At 41.0% G+C, this 21,720-nt stretch overlaps 1 protein-coding gene across 5 annotated transcripts in view; it reads right to left on the bottom strand.

Annotated features, from left to right (window-relative positions):
• mrtfba (myocardin related transcription factor Ba) overlaps positions 1-21,720 on the bottom strand; it is a 242,285-nt gene that overhangs the window by 47,333 nt on the left and 173,232 nt on the right. For all 5 annotated transcript variants that reach the window (XM_048609802.1, XM_048609801.1, XM_048609803.1 and 2 more), the window contains 2 exons: positions 20,639-20,704; positions 518-573 (listed from right to left, as the gene is read on the bottom strand). In XM_048609802.1, the coding sequence (XP_048465759.1) occupies positions 518-573; positions 20,639-20,704 (122 nt within the window). The remainder of the gene's footprint in view (positions 1-517; positions 574-20,638; positions 20,705-21,720) is intronic.

The following is a 21,720-nucleotide window of genomic DNA, read 5'->3' as shown; positions in this document are numbered from 1 at the left end:
TATAATCCCAATCTACTCAGTCCAATGAATATAATCCCAATCTACTCCCAATCCCAATATCCCTCCAAACATTTCTTATTCATGTACTTATCCAAATGTCTTACAAATGCAGTAACTTCACCCAAGTCCACCACTTCAAAATAAAAATCTTATACTAGTGAAATGTAATAACCATGGGAAATTTCAAAGTAAACCTAGAAATATGCCTGAATCTCAGTAGCAGCTGCAAGATCCACGCTACTCTCAGTCCTCTATTTTAGAAAAAGTAACAAAATAAAGTTGGAGTGCAGTACTGAATTGAAATTGGGAAAAAACAATTTGCAATTGACATAGTTTCAAGTTTGTCCAAACTTGTGACAAAGTGTAATGGTGTGACCTTGTTTCGGCAATATTTTTAAATAGAATGTCAGGTAGGTCAATGCCAATATAGGATCATTGAGGCATATTTTCAAGAACTTAATGCTGGCATTGCCTGGTAATGCTTGCACATCATGGGAAAATTGATTGAGATTCTTACCCTTGCTCGTTCCAAACTCTTCCTTTGTTCATGGAATGCAGCTGGACTCTTCAATGCTGTGAACAGGTGACAAGGAAGAATTTAAATCAACAGGAAATGTCTATCAGAGGAAATGTGGTAATACTTTCACAAGTAAAGGCAGTCAGACTTCTGACAAATGGCTTGCAACAAGATACTAAAAATACACCACTTTGGAACTACTAATCTGACTCATCAAATCTACCAAAACGATGCATGCACCAGCAATACACAGGGCATGTTACTCACTAAAATATTTAACAATATCACGTTCTGCAGCTCAGACATATTTACAGTGTCAATCAAAATGGCAATTTCAATCATGCCATTAAGTATCAGTGGTGCTCAAACTGCTAAGTTAAAAGAATGAAAGCAATTAAATACAGCAGTCAAAATAAACATGCTACTGGTGAAAATCAGCTATAAAGAGGAGTTCAGAGCCCTGGGTAGGTGGAGATGGGAGTCCAGACAGGCTATGGCTGAAGGAGAAGTTGGGTGGAGACAGGCCATGGCCTAGTGGTATTATCGCTGGACTGTTAATCGAGAGACCCAGATAACATTCTGGGGCCCGGGTTCAAATCCTGCCACAGCAGATGGTGGAATATGAATTCAGTAAATATCTGGAATTAAGAATCTAATGGTGACCATGAATCCATTGTCAATTGTCAGAAAAACCCATCTGGTTCACTAGTGTCCTTTGGGGAAGGAAACTGCTATCCTTACTTAGTCTGGCCTACATATGACTCCAGACCCACAGCAATGTGGTTGACTCTCAACTGCCCTCTGGGGCAATAAATGCTGCCTAGCCAGCAATGCCCTCATCCCATAAATGAATAAAGAAACAAAAAGGCCTAGGTTCAGGTATGGGGGAAATCTATTTTGTCCATCGTTTTGTTAGTCCCATCATTTTATAATAAAGTAGAGCTCAGGACCAGCATGTTTCCTGTGAAAATGAAACATAAGAATGGCATGGAAGATAGAGAATAATAGTTGAATGGCGTTTTCCTGACTGGAGATCTATGACCAGTGATGTTCTGCAGTGCTGGGACCCCTGTTGCTGGTTATATGTACATATATATGTGCGTGTGCGTACACATGTAGGAGGCCTGATTAGTTAGCTTGTGGATGACAAAGATTGCTGGGATGGGGGTGTATGGACATTGAGGAGGATTGCCAGAGGATACAGCAGGATAGGTTGGACACTTGGTGAAGAAATGGCAGATGGAGTTTAATCAGAACAAACTCAAAGTGATGCATTTTGGAGGATCTAATGCAGGATGAAAGTATACAATAAATGGCAGAACCCTTAGTAGCATCAACATACACAGAGATATCTAGGCATACAGGTCTGCCGTTCCCTGAACATGGAAATTCAAGTGGATAAGGGTAGACACTTCACTTCAGCTCTGCTGAAGAGTTACCTAGACTCAAAACATTAGCTTGCTCTCTCTCCATGGATGCTGTCTGACCCGCTGTGATCTCCAGCATTTGTTGTTTTCAGGCATATAGTAAGCTTGCCTTCATTGCTCAGGGCATAGAGTATGAAAATTGGCAAGTCATGTCGCAGTTTTTAGAACTTTAGTTAGCCGACATTTGGAATATTGCTTACAATTCTGGTCACCACAATACAAGGAGGATGTGCACGCTTTGGAGAGGGTACAGAATGGTTTACCAGGATGTTGCCTGATTTGGAAGGTATTACTTGTAAGGAGAGATAGGAGAAACTTGATTTGTTTTCATTTGAATGTCAAAGGATGAGTTGCAACATAATAGAAGTTTACAAAATTATGAGAGACACGGATAGAACAGTTAGTCAGAGTCTTTTTCCAGGGTAGGAATGTCAATTACTAGGAAACATAGGTTTAAGGTAAAAGGGGATAAGTTTAAAGGAAATGTCAGAGACAAGCTTTTGGGTGGTAAGTGCCTGAAATGCATTGCCAGAGCAGGTGGTACAATAGTAACGTTTACGAGAGACACAGACCACAGAGGCAAAATGTTTTTAGTTTAGAAAGGAGTCATGTGACAATGCAGTTTTGGTGCGCTTAAAGGCTGTTCCAGTGCTGTACTACATTTTCTTTGTTTTTTGTAAAGCCAAGGCATGCCTTTAGAGTGAGACTTTATTTATAAAGGCTGAGAGGTCTTTTGCTGAAACAGAACATCCAATGCCAACAATTTCTTAATATGAAAAGAAAAGCACAAATACGCTTCAGAGAACGCTTCTGATTCCATTTGGGAGCAATGGGACTCCGAAGCAATAAGTGAATTCATAACATGATTGACCTTATATCACACTTTTCCCTATATTTCCAGTCCACGCCTTTGTTCCCCCAAGGTTAGATTTTTCCAAAACGCTGATGGCTGGCCTTCAACATTCACCCATCTATAAGGCTGAGGTCATGTGAAATTCTGCTGCTCATGTCTTAACTCATTCAAAGTTCCATTCCTCATCTCCCTATGTTCGCTGACCTACATTGGTCTCTAGTCAAACAACAACCTGATTTTAAAATTTTCATTTTTGATTTGAAACCCCTTCGCAGCCTCATCTCTCCGTCTCTGTAGTCTCCTTCAGACTCATGATCCATGACCCAAATAGAAATCAGTGCTCAAGTACTTCCACTAGAGCATGGCTGTGTTTTCACTTACCTTGGTCACAAGCTCTAGAATTCCATACCTAACTAAATCTTTCCAACTCCCTATCTCTATTTCTTCCTTTGACCGAGCTTTTGGTCATCAGCCCTAATATCACCTTGTGCGACACTGTGCCTGATTTTGCTTATTAGTGCTTCCCTAGAATAATGTGGCACATTTTACTTAATGAAAGATGCTACTTGTTATTTTTGTAAAATTGTGTATTCAGAGTTTCAACATTCATCCCTAATTGTCCTAACTGATCTGCTTGCTAGGCAATTTCAGAGTGCAGTTAAGAGTCAACCACATTGCTGTGGGTCTGAAGTTACATGCAGGCCAGACCAGGTGTAGTCTGCAAATTTCCTTCCTTAAAGGACATTAGTGAACTGGATGTGTTTTATGACAGTGCTTACATGGTCACCATTAGGCTAGGTTTTATTGAATTCAAATGTCACCACCTGCCATGATAGGATTCAAACTCATACACACAGATCATTAATCTGTGGTCTGGATTACCAGTCCAACGACATTACCACTACTCCATCACCTCCTACCAAATTAAGCTTGGAAAAGTAGGATAATGCTAATTTTTTTCTCTTTAACGCTATGGTAGATTGCCAAATAATGCAGGTAGTGACTTTTTAGTTTATTCCAACACATTTCAGTAACAAACTGGTTTTGATAGAAATCTTGTTGGTTGAGCAACCGTTTTGTCTCTTCTCCCTTGTTTACCTTCATTGCTTTTTCTTCTATTCTCTCTTTAGAATAATCTTGATAATTAATCCCACTTCTGCCTTCCACCTAAACATAGACCTTCACTTTTATCTTTAATGCAGCTTCCTCCTTTCACTTCCTCAAAGCCAATTACATTTCTAACTTTTTCCAGTTCTGATGACAGGTATCAAGATCTGAAAGAATAATGAATGCAATTTTTCTCTCCACAGTTGCTGCTAAACCATTGAATGCTTCCAGGATATTCTATTTTTATTTTATATCTGATCTTTCTCATTTCATTTCTCTCTCTCTACCTTCTCATATTTGCTTTTGTGATCTTTCCCTCTATCTTATGCTAAGCATAACCCGAAATATTAAAGCGACCCAGTTGTAATAGGCAACTGCTCAAATTTCAGCAATTCCAATAAGTGAATTCCAAACTGCGAAGAGACTGATGAACAAGGTTCCTGCAAGATATCAGCAGGTATGTCAGCTGAAACAGTAACACAAAACTGCTCTTCCAGTGATTTAATACTCATTCAGAATGTCACCGAGGCACACATAGCAGGAGATTCCAGACTCAGTCCATTCTGTCGTTGATATCGGGTAGGGAAGAGGAGATTCAAAGTTGATGTCAATATCCTGGGAAAGTAACTAGTGTTCCGAGGTTTAATCTCAATGTAACTAAAACACATTACTTTGTCATCACCACATCGCCCTATGTCAAGAGCTTGCTGACTGCAGATTGGTTGCCATGTTTCCTACATTCAGTTAGCTCAGTTGGCTGGATGGCTGGTTTTCAACACAGAATAATGGCAACAGCATGGGTTTACTTCCCACACTAGCTGAGGTTACCATGAAGGACTCTTTTCCAACCTCTCCCCTCACCTGAGGTTGGGTAACCCTCATGTTAAACCACCACCAGTCATCTCTCTCTAATAAGCGATCAGCACTATGTTCATAGAACATAGAACATAGAACATTACAGCGCAGTACAGGCCCTTCGGCCCTCGATGTTGCGCCGACCTGTGAAACCAATCTGAAACCCATCTAACCTAAACTATTCCATTATCATCCATATGTTTATCCAATGACCATTTAAATGCCCTTAAAGTGGGCGAGTCTACTACTTTTGCAGGCAGGGCACTCCATGCCCTTACTACTCTGAGTAAAGAACCTACCTCTGACATCTGTCCTATATCTATCACTCCTCAATTTAAAGCTATGTCCCCTCGTGCTAGCCACCACCATCCGAGGAAAAAGGCCCCCGCTGTCCACCCTATCTAATCCTCTGATCATCTTGTATGTCTCTATTAAGTCACCTCTTAACCTTCTTCGCTCTAACGAAAACAGCCTCAAGTCCCTCAGCCTTTCCTCATAAGACCTTCCCTCCATACCAGGCAACATCCTGGTAAATCTCCTCTGCACCCTTTCCAATGCTTCCACATCCTTCCTATAATGCGGCGACCAGAACTGCACGCAATACTCCAAGTGCGGCCGCACTGGAGTTTTGTACAGCTGCAACATGACCTCATGGCTCCGAAACTCAATCCCTCTACCAATAAAACCTAACACACCATATACCGTCTTAACAACCCTATCAAACCTGGGTGGCAACTTTCAGTGATCTATGCACATGGACACCGAGATCTCTCTGCTCATCCACACTACCAAGAATCTTACCATTAGCCCAGTACTCTGTATTCCTGTTACTCCTTCCAAAGTGAATCACCTCACACTTTTCTGCATTAAACTCCATTTGCCACCTCTCAGCCCAGCTCTGCAGCTTATCTATGTCCCTCTGTAATCTGCAACATCCTTCCGCACTATCCACAACTCCACCGACTTTGGTGTCATCCACAAATTTACTAACCCATCCTTCTACGCCCTCATCCAGGTCATTTATAAAAATGACAAACAGCAGTGGCTCCAAAACAGACCCTTGACGTACACCACGAGTAACTGAATTCCAGAATGAACATTTCCCATCAACCACCACCCTCTGTCTTCTTACAGCTAGCCAATTTCTGATCCAAACCGCTAAATCATCCTCAATCCCATGCCTCTGTATTTTCTGCAATAGCCTACCATGGGAAACCTTATCAAACGCTTTACTGAAATCCATATACACCACATCAACCGCTTTACCCTCATCCAACTGTTTGGTCACCTTCTCAAAGAACTCAATCAGGTTTGTGAGGCACGACCTACCCTTCACAAAACCGTGTTGACGATCCCGAATCAAATTATTCCTTTCTAGAGGATTATAAATCCTCTTATAATCCTTTCCAACACTTCACCCACAACCAAAGTAAGGCTCACTGGTCTATAATTACCAGGGTTGTCTCTACTCCCCTTCTTGAACAAGGGGACAGCATTTGCTAGTCTCCAGTCTTCTGGCACGATTCCTGTAGACAATGACGACATAAAGATCAAAGCCAAAGGCTCTGCAATCTCCTCTCTAGCTTCCCAGAGAATCCTAGGATAAATCCCATCCGGCCCAGGGGGCTTATCTATTTCACACCTTCCAGAATTGCTAACATCTCCTCCTTATGAACCTCAATCCCGTCTAGTCTAATAGCCTGTATCTCAGTATTCTCCTCGACAACATTGTCTTTTTCCTGTGTGAATATTGATCAAAAATATGCATTTAGCGCCTCTCCTATCTCTTTAGACTCCATGCACAACTTCCCACTACTGTCCTTGCCTGGCCCTAATCCTACTCTCGTCATTCTTTTATTCCTGACATACCTATAGAAAGCTTTAGGGTTTTTCTTGATCCTACCTGCTAAAGACTTCTCATGTCCCCTCCTGGCTCTTCTTAGCTCTCTCTTTAGGTCCTTCCTGGCTAACTTGTAACTCTCAAGCGCCCTAACTGAGCCTTCATGCTTCATCTCTACATAAGCCTCCTTCTTCCTCTTGACAAGAGATTCAACTTCTTTAGTAAACCACGGTTCCCTCGCTCGACCACTTCCTCCCTGCCTGACAGGTACATATTTCACAAGGACACGCAGTAGCTGTTCCTTGAACAAGCTCCACATTTCAATTGTGCCCAGCCCCTGCAGTTTCCTTCTCCATCCTATGCATCCTAAATCTTGCCTAATCACCTCATAATTGCCTTTCCCCCAGCTATAACTCTTGCCCTGCGGTATATACCGATCCCTTTCTATCGCTAAAGTAAACATAACCGAGTTGTGGTCACTATCACCAAAGTGCTCACCTACCTCCAAATCTAACACCTGGCCTGGTTCATTACCCAGTACCAAATCCAATGTGGCCTCGCCTCTTGTTGGCCTATCTACATACTGTGTCAGGAAACCCTCCTGCACACATTGGACAAAAACTGACCCGTCTAAAGTACTCGAATTATAGCGTTTCCAGTCAATATTTGGAAAGTTAAAGTCCCCCATAACAACTACCCTGTTACTTTCGCTCCTATCCAGAATCATCTTTGCAATCTTTTCCTCTACATCTCTGGAACTTTTCGGAGGCCTATAGAAAACTCCCAACAGGGTGACCTCTCCTTTCCGGTTTCTAACCTCAGCCCATACTACCTCAGTAGACGACTCCTCATCAAATGTCCTTTCTGCCACCGTTATACTGTCCTTGACTAACAATGCCACACCTCCCCATCTTTTACCACCTTCCCTGATCTTACTGAAACATCTAAACCCCGGAACCTGCAACAACCATTCCTGTCCCTGCTCTATCCATGTCTCCGAAATGGCCACAACATCGAAGTCCCAGGTACCAACCCATGCTGCAAGTTCACCCACCTTATTCCGGATGCTCCTGGCATTGAAGTAGACACACTTCAAACCACCTTCCTGCCTGCCGGTACACTCCTGCGACCTTGAAACCTTATTCATGACCTCGCTACTCTCAACCTCCTGTACACTGGAGCTACAATTCAGGTTCGCATCCCCCTGCTGAATTAGTTTAAACCCTCCCAAAGAGCATTAGCAAATATCCCCCCCAGGATATTGGTACCCCTCTGGTTCAGGTGTAGACCATCCCGTTTGTAGAGGTCCCACCTACCCCAGAATGAGCCCCAATTATCCAGGTATCTGAATCCCTCCCTCCTGCACCATCCCTGTAGCCACGTGTTCAACTGCTCTCTCTCCCTATTCCTCGCCTCGCTAGCACGTGGCATGGATAACAAACCAGAGATAACAACTCTGTTTGTTCTAGCTCCTTGAATTTCTGCCTTACGTCCCCATCCCTTTTCCTACCTATGTCGTTGGTGCCTATGTGGATCACGACTTGGGGCTGCTCCCCCTCCCCCTTAAGGATCCCGAAAACACGATCCGAGACATCACGGACCCCGGCACCTGGGAGGCAACACACCAACCGCGAGTCTTTCTCGTTCCCACAGAATCTCCTATCTGTCCCCCTAACTATGGAGTCCCCAGTGACTAATGCTCTCCTCTTCTCCCCCCTTCCCTTCTGAGCAACAGGGACAGACTCTGTGCCAGAGACCTGTACCCCATGGCTTACCCCTGGTAAGTCGTCCCCCCGCAACAATATCCAAAACGGTATACTTGTTTTTGAGGGGAACAGCCACAGGGGATCCCTGCACTGTCTGCCTGTTCCCTTTCCGTCCCGACTGTAACCCATCTACTTTTTTCCTGTACGCGAGGTGTGACTACCTCCCTGTAACTCCTCTCAATTACCCCCTCAGCCTCCCGAATGATCCGAAGTTCATCCAGCTCCAGCTCCAGTTCCCTAACGCGGTTTCCGAGGAGCTGGAGTTGGGTGCACTTCCCGCCGATGAAGTCAGTGGGGACACTACTGGTGACCCTTACCTCCCACATTCTGCAGGAGGAGCATGCAACTGCCCTAACATCCATTCCCACTGTTCTGAATTGCCAAACAGACTATTAAAAAAAACTAGTAGCCTTACCAAATCAGCGCTCAGAACCCTTTTTTTTTGGTTAGAGGAGGAGGATGGGTGGGAGACACTACCTAGGTAGTGTTTCAGGTAAAGCAACCGCCCAAATATATTACCTCACTTACTCACTCCAAAAAAAAGGACTATGGCGTCTTTTACCTTTATATTTTACACTTCAAAAGCATTTGGGATGCCCAGAGATTTTAGTAGGTCCTATTTAAATGCAATCTTTCTCTTATTTCAATGGACTTAGCTGGACAGCATGTGGAGTCACTGGTGATTTACTTGATATTTAATACTGGTGTGAAACTTTGTGCCAAGAGTTTCAATTCAGAATATTATTCCTGCAAGTGTATAGGTTTACGCACGGAAAATGGCTGTGTGGACATAGTACCAAAGGACTACCAGCAGCTGAAAATGCACCAAAAGTGTCATGGGATAAATTTCACGGGAGGGGCAAAATACTGGAGGGCAAAAGAAAGGCAAGGTTAATATGTAAACAACATTTTTTTTTTCTTTTGTTAGAATCTGCCCAAATTTTCTTTCTACCCACTTTAAATTACCCAGCTGGCAGCATCTCTCATTTCTCAAGTGACAACGTTCCTGCTCTGAACCTCTGCCTCCACTGCTTGATACAGGCAGAAGGGTTAATCAAGAACAGCCTGAGGTGTCTTGTTTTTTGATTGTTTTCTCCTTCTCTTTAGTCTTGTTCACTCATACCATTATACAATACTCATATTCCATCACAACAACAGCATCTATGAATTGCCTTTAACATAATGAAACGTGACAAGGTGCTTCACACAGAAGCATTGTAAAACAAAATTTCATACGTGAAAAGATAGAAGAGCAACTGGCCAAAAGAGTGGCCAAAGAGATAGGGCTTTTGAGAAGTGTCTTAAAGGACAGAGGAGAGCAGGGGTGGTGTTGGGAGAGTATTCCACAGCTCAGTACTTTGGAAGTTGAAGGCATGACTCTAAGTGGTGCAGAAATTAAAATTAGGGGTGCTGAAGAGGGCAGGATCAGAGGAACAGAAGTATCATGGAATTAGAATTAGATTTTATTGTCATGTGTACTCAAGTACAGGAATACAGGAGGCAGCAAAAAGTCACCATTCTCTGGCACCATCTTGATTACAAATCCAGAATTTAAATAAAAATAACAGCGCCAAAGGGGGGAAAAAAACATCCAGATCTAAAAGAAAGAAAATGTCCAGATATTAAAGTCCCATCCCAATAAATGTGAATAGAAGGTAGTGGGGCTAGAAATTACAGAGCTACAAAGGGGGCAAGACAAGCAAGGATTTAAGGGCAAGGAGTTTTAAATTGATGCATTGCTTAAACAGGATTTAATGTAAGTGAGCATAGGGATGATGTGAGAATGAGATTTGCTCCAAGTAGAACAAAGGCAGGAGGTATTTTCATGACCTCAAGTATATATGGGAAAATGGGAAGCTGGCTTGAAGTGCATTCGATATAAGTGCACTGAACCACCAATTATATGCCCAAAAAGGTCAGGGCCATTCTTTGAATTGATCTGTATTTCCACTGAAAGTTCTTTCAATTCTCTAAGCAAAAGCCACAAGGTTCCATCTAGTATCTGCTTTACATCACATAATTCCTCCCTCTAAAACTTTAATAAGAAAACACTTCTCACCAGTTTAAATATACACAGCTGTATGCAGGAACACTTTTTTAATTGCCCATCATAGTTTCAGTAGCAGCTCATAGCTACTACAGCCCACAAATGGAATTACACACAGTATAAAAAGGTGAAATCAATTAGAAAGATAAAAACAGAGATCTCAATCTGTTGTTCTGAGGAAGGGTCACTGGACCTGAAACATTAACTCTGTTTTCTCCTTCACAGATGCTGCCAGACCTGCTGAGCTTTTCCAGCAACTTTGTTCTTGTTCTCAATCCGTTGGAGCCATGCTGGTTAACTGTACGAATTAGCAACTCATCTATAGTAAAATACCTCAATCAGACAATCTACTCACTTCCATTGACCAACATTCTGAATGTATACTCTCTGAATTATCTGGTCTAAGATGCTTCTCTCTGCAATAGCTTCCCTGCTTCAAGTTAAGACAGGTTTTTGATTTGTGACAAGTATTTGTTCACTTTTACCTGGATATTGGAGGTTTCACTTTCTCACATGTTTCAATTCAGAAATTAATATTAACATTGCTTCTTTAGAGAACGGCTAACATAAAACTTCATGTTATAAAAATAATGTAAAAATAATATATGAATATATTAACTTTCTTGATCAGAAACATTACATTAGCAGAATATGAAAATGATATCAATCAACAGGAGGCACTTGCTTGAACTACATAGTTTAAAGTGTTGCAGTATACGCACTTCTTTCCACTTGTGTACTTAACACAAGATCTTATCTTTTATGTAATCTTAAAAAGCCTCCAAACTAGAAATTCTGTACATGAATAACCATTCCTTTTACTGCATTTGCATGCACTATTCCACTTTTTGATTTACTTACTGGATAGATACTTGATATACATTGCAGCAGCCCAGTCAGTTGGTCCTCTTGGCAAGACTAGCTCTAACTTTAAATCTGTGCCAACCGTTAGAACATTAGGCAATAATGTGAAACAGAAAATACTAACTACTGCTGAGTAAATCTCACATCAAGTATAGCTCTTACTCAGTAGACATCACTCTGCATCATTTCCTATTGATCTGCTAACACCTGTAGTACTACTACAACAGCAATGCCATGGATGGATAATCATACAAATGGCTAGTTACCTCGGAAAAAACCTTTTACCCACGAGTGATATAATGTTTTTCAGATTCACAGCAATTCTAATTTTAAACAATATATTTTCTGAATGATTTATGGCCACATGTTCAGGTGTTGACAATTATCTGATGGTCGTGGGATTTTGGATTCAGCCTGCATTTAGCACAAGATACTACCTTGCTAAAGGAGTTGAAGTTTTCCTGAGGAATGATTCCCTGCAGGGTCATTAAACGGCTTGATTGCCACTTAAAATTATTTCTAGCTATCATTAAGGAAGTTGTATCTTAATTGGTTGCTACCACCTCCAGGTTCCCCTTTAAGTCACACATCATCCTGACTGTTCCTTCATGGGCAGTGGGTCAAAAATCTGGAACCCTTTGCCTAACAGCACTGAGGATGGACCGTCACCACACAGGCTGCACACACATGAACATATGAATTAGGAACAGGAATAAGTCACAGAGTTGTACAACACGGATACAGACCCTTTGGTACAACTCATCCATGCTGACCAGATATCATAAACTGATCTAGTCCCATTTGCCAGCATTTGGCCCATATCCCTCTTAAACCCTTCCTATATGCGTACCCATCCATAGGCCTTTTAAATGTGGTCATTGTACCCACCTTTATGCCTTACAGTCTTGCACAGAAGCACAATTGGACAAAAATAGCACTGAGCAAAATAGTGACTTTAGGAGAAATGACTGAAAACTTGGTTAAAGAAAAAGGTTTTAACGATAATCTTAAAGGTGGAGAGATAGAAAGATTTACGCAGGGTAATTTGGAAAGTAGGCTACAAAATGAAGGCATGATTACTTATGGTGGGGTGATGGGGATGGGCAACATATAAAAAGTAAGAGTTGGAGGGATGCAGAGCTCAAAAGGGCTTTAGGGCTGAAGGGTATTACAGCAACAGGAAAGGATGGGGCTGTTAAGAAATTTGAACACATGGATGAGAAAATTGGATTGCATATTGTAAGTTAACGAGTAGAGGAGGAATGGGTAAGTAGGCCTTGCGAGGGGTTAGAACACAGGCAGCAGAATCCGAAATGAGTGAAGGTTTATGAAAATGAAGGACAAGAGAGAAGAACATTGGAACAGTTGAGCCTGAGTGAGCAAAGGAATGGATGAGAGCTTTAGCAGCAGATGGGCTGGGGCTAAATTAGACACTGATGAGGTGGAAGTAGATGATCTTTGTGATTCAGGGGATACGGGGCCAGGAGTTCAGCTTAGGGTAAACAGGACAGGGAATTTGACATAATGATACATTGATGGAGGAGAATGAAATTCGCAAATGTGGGTATACACACCATGGAGGAAGCTAAAGATGTAGGCAAGATCTTTGGGGGAAAAAAGCAATGAACATTGTGTAAAACAGGCTGCTTTTTGTAGTCATTGAAAATAAAATTCAGGAGATATAACAGATGGCTTTGCTGATCTGGCACATTTTGCACTGTTTTCCAAAGTCAATTTTACCACCACCTTTCTGCTCTCCCAAACTGACCAACTTCCTCAAATGACTTGCTGTGTGAAACCATTTAAAATGAGCACAGAAAATGCGAAACTGTGAGCAATTTTGTTGTATAGAGTTAAAGGCAGCAGACAGATTCCAGAATCAGGATCTGAGTGAGAGGACTTTCAGCCCCTAATCCACGACATAATACAAAACTAGCAGCTAGAGGTACATGGACAGAAGTGCTCACTTTTTGCACCAATATTGACATTCAATATTGTCAATGCCACCATATTTGGATGCTAATAGCTTTGGCAAAAGAAAAATTAAATTACCATCATACTGAGATATTTTCTAATCAGCCTGTTCAGAGATGTTTTTACACATCTCTGGAGCAGGTGGAACCGAGATGTAGGGACACTACCATTGCACCACAAAGGCCTACCATAACTAAAGTTATGTTAGGACATTTTTTTTTCAGCTGAGTGGTTTTGCTGCATTAATTGAATACTTTAGCATGACAGGTACAAATTTGACCCTTATACCTACTTTAGGATGTCATGATCAGGTGCCTCTGAGCTGTACTGCTGGCTCATCATCTCAATATAGTCATTCAAAGTAATATTGTGAGCATCAAATATGCTTACACGTGTAGAGCTAATCTGATATTCAAGTGATGGTAAACTGCTTAAAAAGCTAAACGGATCTACTAACTTTTGAAAATCTGCTCTACACAATTAATTTGCAACAAAGAAGTCTAAGTTGTGCCACCAGAATTGTTCTACCAGGATTTGTTTTGCCTGTTGGTCATATTGTTGGTTTTAATCTTCAATTCTTTTGCAGTATTGGCATCAGTAAAGCAGCATTGCTAAATGAAAAACCTGTCTTCTGACTGCATTACTAACTCAGCAATGGGCGAGGATGTTCAGATTCACTTGCATCATAAATCAATCATCCGAGGCATGCAGAAATGCTGGTAATGATGCTGATGTTCAGTGTTGCAATGGTTTTCAAGACTACTCACTAATTTCTATCTTCTGAAATGGACAAATTGTGCCTTTAAAGAAGAATTGCATATTATCTCACATTTTAATTGCTGCACTTCTTTAAAAATAACTTATGGACTATCCTGCCAACATGAAAGCTTTCATTTTAAAATGCCATGGACTGGGAAAAACATCAGAGAGTTATGAAGCAGCCCTGCTCTGCAACCACAAACCAACATCCTCAATGGTTCAGTGAGAACCTGCAGGTTCTCAATTCACATATCAGACAGGAAATAAATCAGACCTCGGGGCTGCGCGCATCCAAGTGGAGGCTGCAGCTTAAGTAGAAGATATATAGCAAAACTGAGCAGTATATAGATTTTTGTTACAGAGAACAAACAGGAAGATGTGCAGAGTTTTAAATGTTTGTGGGATTTTTAAACTTGTTTATAATAAGGATTTATAAAACAAAGCACAAAATTAACAAATATACCACATTCAACAGTTTTCATAAGGTTGCTGTATCTCCAGGAGTTAAACATTAAGAGCTACAATATTTGCATCGAAAGACTTAATTCACAAGGCTTGAAATGGAAAAATGTTCAAGACTATGGGCAAACAGCAAGCGGGTGAGAATAATTTGAGATTTCTTTCAAAAATTCAGATCAAACAGGATGGGCTTAGCGACCTCGTTCAGTGTTGTATATTTCTATGAGCATGAGACTATATTAGCAGCTAATATATTGTCCTTCGATCACTAATTGCTTGTAGCCAGTGGCCACTTGAATTTACAACAGTTGGATTTCTTTGAACCAGCTGCAAACAATACCTGTTCTTCACTCGGGTTTTCTGGCTTCACCAACCTTACTGAGGTTGCTAAAAACACTGCTGACACAATATGAATACCATGCATACTTGCTGGCCAAAATGGTGTGGCAAGCCTTGTAATGGCAGCAAATATTTCTGTTGGTATCCAGAAAAACTGGCACACATCCCAAAGCCAACATGACACACATTCCAAAGCCAACAATGTGCGAGAAACTCAGTCTACCACGATCTGGGTTGCTTTTACAAGTAGCTATAATCAAAAAGCCAAAAGAATATCACATTCTACTTCCAGTTTCTGTATTTGTTTTTCTTTACAAACGATATAGCATGTGGTATTTTAAATATGATGAATTGTATTTTAAGCTCCTATCTACCAAGGCTGTTGAAAGTCAGCATATAAAGATATAGAGGTAACTCTTGGGCCACGGTGTGCTAAAGATACATTTGAGATTGGGGTTAAAATGCATAATTTGTGGCATAGCATTAGTAGGCAGTGGACTGGTAACACTGGATTTTGACACTGGATACCAAAACATAGACAGTATTCCATTAATTCACAGCATTAAAATAAGTGGTGTGGTGGACGTAGGTTCAATTGAGGCATTTAAAGTATAATTGGATGATTATTTGGCTATGGGGATAAAGCAGGAAACTGGCTCGAGGTGCTTGGTCTGAAATGCGTGCGTTTCAATGAGAGAAATATAAAGGCAAGGCAGATGAACTTATAACTTTGGTTGGTACTTGGAACTATGACATTATTGCAATTACAGAGACTTGGCTGAAAGAGGGACAGGATTGACCCAGGTTTTAGATGTATCAGATGTGATAGAAAGAGGGGTAAAAGGGATGGGAGAGTTGCATTATTGGTAAAGGAGTATCTCACAGCTGTACTGAGAGAAGATATATCAAAGGGCTCATGCAGCGAGGCAATATGGGTAGAACTCAGGAGTAGGAAAGGTGAAGTCACAATGCTGGGGGTATACTATAGGCCTCCCAACAGCCAGCAGGAGATAGAGGAGAGAATACGTAGACAGATTTTGGAAAGATGTAAAAAGATCAGGGTTGTTATGGTGGCGATTTTAACCTCTCTTATATTGACTGGGACTCTGTGCTGGGGCCTTGGATGGGGCAGAATTTGTAAGGACGATTAAGGAGGGATTCTTGACACAATATGTAAACAGTCTAACCAGGGAAGGGATTATACTGGACCTGGTTTTGGGAAATGAGCCCGGCCAGGTGAGGCAAGTTTTAGTGGGGGAAGCATTTTTGGGAGTGGTGACCATAATACCGTGGTTTTAAGATACTCATGGATAGGGATAACAACGGTCCTCAGGTGAAGGTGTTAAATTGGGGGAAGGCGAACTACAACAATATTAGGCAGGAACTGGAGAATTTTAATTGGAGGCCTCTGTTTGAGGATAAATCTACATCAGGCATGTGGGAGCATTTCAAACAGCAGCTGATAAGAGTTCAGGAGCGGCACGTTCCTACGAGAACGAAAGATAGGTACAGCAAGTTACGTTAAACCTTGGATGAGCAGGGATGTTATGACCTTCTTCAGAAAAAGGAAGAACATACACAAGGTCTAGGAAGATGGGAAGTGATGAAGCCCTTAAAGTATGTAAGGCAAGTAGAAAAGAACTTAAACGAGGAATTAGATGGGCTAAAAGGGGTCACGAAAAGTCATTAGCAAACAGGATTACGGAGAATCCCTCGGCTTTTTATACATGTATAAAAAGCAACACGTAGCCAGGGAAAAGATTGGCCCACTCAAGGACGAAGGAGGAAATCTGTGTGTGGAGCCAGAAGAGGTAGGTGAGGTCCTAAATAAATACTGTGTGTCTGTATTCACCAAAGAGAAGGAATTGGTAGAGGATGATCTCAGGGAAGGGACTGTCAAGTTTCTAAGCCAAGTTGCTATTAAAAAGGAAGAGGTGCTGTGTGTCTTAAAAAGTATTAAGCTACTTAAGTCCCTGATGGGATCTATCCCAGAATATTCAGGGAGGTAAGCGAACAAACTGTTGGAGCATTGACAGACATTTTTATGTCCTCTTTGGCCACAGGCGAAGTCCCAGGGAACTGGAGAATACTTAATGTTGTCCCACTATTTAAGAAGGGTGGCAGGGATAATCTTGGTAATTACAGGCCTGGGAGTCTCACGTTGGTGGTACGGAAATTATTGGAAAAGATTCTCAGGGACAAAAATCCATATGCATTTAGAAGCAAACGGACTTATTAGCGATACACAGCATGGTTTCGTGCCTCACTAACTTGATAGAGTTTTTTGAGGTGACAAAGATGACTGATGAGGGAAAAGTGGTTGATGTTGTCTATATGGACTTCAGTAAAGCCTTTGACAAGGTCCCTCATGGCAGACTGGTACAAAAGGTGAAGTCACATGATTTCAAGGGTGAGCTGGCAAGATTGATAGAGAACCGGTTAAGTTATAGGAAACAGAGGGTAGTGGTTCTTTACTCAGAGAGTAGTAAGGGCGTGGAATGCCCTGCCTGCAAAAGTAGTAGACTTGCCAACTTTAAGGGCATTTAAATGGTCATTGGATAAACGTATGGATGATAATGGAATAGTTTAGGTTAGATGGGCTTCAGATTGGTTTCACAGGTCGGCGCAACATCGAGGGCCGAAGGGCCTGTGCTGCGCATGAATGTTCTATGTTCTATGTTCTGTGGTGGAAGGATGCTTTTCAGAATGGAGGGCTGTGACTAGTGGTGTTCCACAGGGATCAGTGCTGGGACCTCTGCTGTTCATGATCTAAATAAATGATTTGGAGGAAAACATACCTGGTCTAATTAGTAAGTTTGCAGACGATACAAAGATTGGTGGATTTGCAGTTAGTGAGGAGCATTTTCAGAGGATACTGCAGGATATAGATCAGTTAGAAGCATGGGCAGAGAAATGGCATATGGAGTTTAATCCAGACAAATGTGATGTATTTTGGAAGATCAAGTACAGGTGGAAATTATACAGCAAATGGCAGAACCCTTAGGAGTATTGACATCTGGATGGATCTGGGTGTTCAGGTCCTCAGTGATGAGGATGTGGCACTCATTACCACAGGGAGTGACTGATGTGACCAGTATACGTGTATTCAAGTGGAAGCTAGACAAACAGATCAGAGACAGAGGGTTATGATGATGGATTTAAATGTGGAAAGATGGGTGAGCTGTACAACAAAATGGTCCGTTTCTCTGCCTTATATCCCATGCAATTACAGCAAACTTTGTTTTAACTGGCACTTTATGAATCAGCAAAAATTAAAAACCTCAAATACTGGAAGTTTACTGTATTATCAATGATCTCTGAGATGTGAGAGTAACTAATTGATTGTGCAAGTGAGAAGGATCTCTGCTGTTAAGTGATTTATGCTGTAAATAAGGTATAACAGTGATGTGTATACCTCCTGGATTACGCCTCTATTACTTAGCATGTGTTTTTACATTAAGTGGAACCCTTGATCAACTGGAATATTTGATCAACCAGTACACTCTTGATCCCATTGGTATTGGTTAATAAAAAGTTTGCTGTACCACATGAGGCACTGAGATTAAACATGATTTCATGCAAAGAAAATTCAAGCAAAAGTAGCAAAGGAACATAAAATGCACGAATTACGGTTGAGCAGAGATGGGGGAATGGGGCACAGAACAGATGACAGGTCTCTTCTTTACTGGATTATGGCTTTGCACTTTTATCATAAATCTTATGAGTGGCTGCTTAACACTTTTTAAGTTGATAACAGAAGTTGTGGTATGAGATGGAAACCTGTAGTGGAATAATTTATGTGGGCTATTGGAGTGGACTAGTGGACTAGTGGGCCAAGCAGCCTTCTCCGACTTTGGATTTCTGATGTTCTTAAAGTCTTTCATTCACAATTTTGCAAAGGTCTCGTGAGCAGTGGAAACTGCAATATGAGCTGCACATGTTGACAGCCAAACAGAACGCTACAATAATTTGGTGCCTGGCAATCTTGGTTTGGAGTGGGGTGGAGTGCATGGAAAGAGAGAAGGAATCTGTGAAATTTAAACATTAACATAAAAGTAAATAAAAATCACAGACAGGATGGGGGGTGATGTAGTGTTGTTAAGACTTTGCTTTTTCTGATGTGGAGGGGGAAGGTATGTATGAGTCCAGCAGTGGGCAGCGCTGCCAGACAGGTCAGCTATGGAGGCCCAACTAACCTTAATGCCAGGGCTTAGCATAAATACAACTCAAACTTCTGTGCAACAGCCAGCTAAATTCACAAAAGTTGACAAGTGTGAGCAAGAATTTCTCTCACAGGAGGCACAATCAATGAACTGTAGAATTGATCGCCTGCGGTCAGCGGAAACAAGGGTTTGAAAGTAATCAAGATGGATTTGGGGAGAAATGGGAATTTGCTCATAATACAAATTGGGCAAGTTGAAAATTCCCTTGCAATAAGCAATCAGGGATGGTTGTGAATTCCTTCCTGTAAAGTGACTGGCAACGACTCTAGCTTCTCCTGGTTCAAAAAGAGGGAAACTGTGGATGATGTGAGACTCTGCCATACTGATACTAACACGGTCACTTTTGCAATTGCATTTTGAGTAGGAGCCTTGTTGATGTCACTGAACTATCTCCATTTATACTAAACCACTCGGAGTAGAGCTGCTTGTAGGTACAATTTTCTAATCCTTTACCTGACCTGACCTACAGTTTCTGCTGGAAATGGCGTTTAAATTTTGACCTCAGGAGATGTGAATGGAATCAAAAATCTACCCAAAATGCTTCCAAATTCTGTTCATTTGCATGACCAACCGCTTTATATACAGCATATATTCAAAGTTTCACCTGTATGAATTTACATCACATCTGAGAAAACATATAGGATTTTGAGAAGACTGTATATGGTGAAGACAAAGATGAATTTCCCTCATAGGGGAAACTAAAACAAGGGGCATCGTTTAAGAGTAAGAGGTCTTCACTCTAAGACAGAGAAGAAAATTCCTTTCTCTGTGGGGCATTAGAGTTTGGAATTCTTAATTATATTAAAGGCTGAGTTGGATAGATTTTGATAGACAAGGGAGTCAAAGGGCATGGAGAAAGAGCTTGAAGGGCCAAGTGGTCTACTGCAGCAACAAAACCAGAAATTGCTGGAAAAGCTCAGCAGGTAGGGCAGCATCTGTGGAGAGAAATCAGAGTTAATGTTTTAGGTTGAGTTGAGCTTTTTGTCTCTGATTTGCAGCATCCACAGTTCTTTCGGTTTTAGCCCATTGCAGCATCTGGGTTCCATGTTCTGAGGTGCCGAACTAACTGAGGTTGTATATTTTCTGATCACAAATCAGCAATTAGATAATAATGGTATAGATAGAAGATTAATCATTTGGAATGTCTATTGCAAAAAAGAATCACTTATGAAATAACACGCTTACTAATATTACTTCAGCAGTTTCTGAATAACACCATATAATCACTCACTGTTTTCAGCTTTCAACATTCCAAAATAATCAATAACAATTGACTTGAATAGTTTTGTACGTACACATTCATCAGCTGTACAAGCAATAAGGAAACACGAAATACAGAAATTTGTCACATGAGAGTTTGGAAAATATTTCTGAATTAAAACTGATATCCCAGCATTATCCAAATTGTAATAATGACACCTTTGGGAATAAATATTATAACAAATTACAAGTTGGGTTAAATTCTGGGAACGTTTTATTACTTCAGTAGAAATGTGCCTGAAAGTTGGTTTCAAAATCTTATTGTCTCTTTTAAGGAAATCATCTTTATATCTTCTTAGTTAAAGGGTGCAAAATTTGTAGCTCATAAATTTACAAAAAAATTCTTACGTGGCATAATTCCCTGGTCCACCAGCTGCTCTCGTGTCCTTCTCTGCTGCAGCTTTAATTGCAGTACTGCAGGGGGAGGAAGGAAAAACAGAACAATTAATACAGATAAAGTGACCTGTGACAACATACATACAACATATCAATGGTACGGCAAATGGCAAGTTGAATGATTTCCATTTCTCTAAATAACTTACATAGGGACTATTCTCTGATGATGATTAATCTGACCTTGTTAAACAAGTCACTACAATGTGTTGGAGTGGTAGCCTCCATTTATAACAATCAGTGGAGTTTCTATTGTATCAATCAGATTACAGATTCAATATCCCTAACATAGCATTCTGTTTCAGCACTGGAAAGAATATCATAGCCTTTTTGGTTCCGACAACCTATGTGCGCAAGGCAAGGATGCCACACAATTCAGAGACAAAGCTGACTTTTTTTTTAAAAAATACACAGTTGACTGTTACCAGTTTCGCTGGATATAGTTCAGCTGCCATTTAGAGTTTCAATTTAACATATCATCTAATTCAGCAGCACTCCTTCAGCATGCTGTGATAGCTTATCTTCTGTGTATCAGTCTCCAGTCTCAGACTTCAACTGATAGCCTTCTGACTCGAGTACTACTAAGTGCCAAAAATCTTGGTTAAAAAATCCAATGGCACTACAAATGACACAGATTTACTGGCAATTAAAGTGCTCAATAATGTTTGTATTGTTAAAGAGGCAACTTAAATCATGGCTCTGTGGTGAATTCTCATGATTGTGAACAGAAGGATTTTGTAATTGGCTAATTGAAAGATCTTGTTTATGAGCAACAATGCAGTGATGGTTGCTGAAATAATATTTGCAGTGTTGTGTGTAATTTTCTGAAAAGCATGAAACACAACGGTTAAGAGTTTGAATGGTAAACCTCTTATACTTTGTTCATACATAAAAAGAAGCACACTTAAAACTGCTCCTCATGGGTTTAACTTTGTATAGTCAGTCTGCTGGCATGGTATCAGTTGTGGTCTTGCCCACTGGAGCCATCCAAGATCATTTGGATAGACTCACTGCCATCTAACAGGAACAAAAACAGA

Source organism: Rhincodon typus, chromosome 21, assembly GCF_021869965.1.
Source record: "Rhincodon typus isolate 14 chromosome 21, sRhiTyp1.1, whole genome shotgun sequence".
Lineage (NCBI taxonomy): Eukaryota > Metazoa > Chordata > Chondrichthyes > Orectolobiformes > Rhincodontidae > Rhincodon > Rhincodon typus.
Note: the sequence above shows the minus strand (reverse complement) of the source record. Positions and strands in the feature narration are given on the sequence as shown.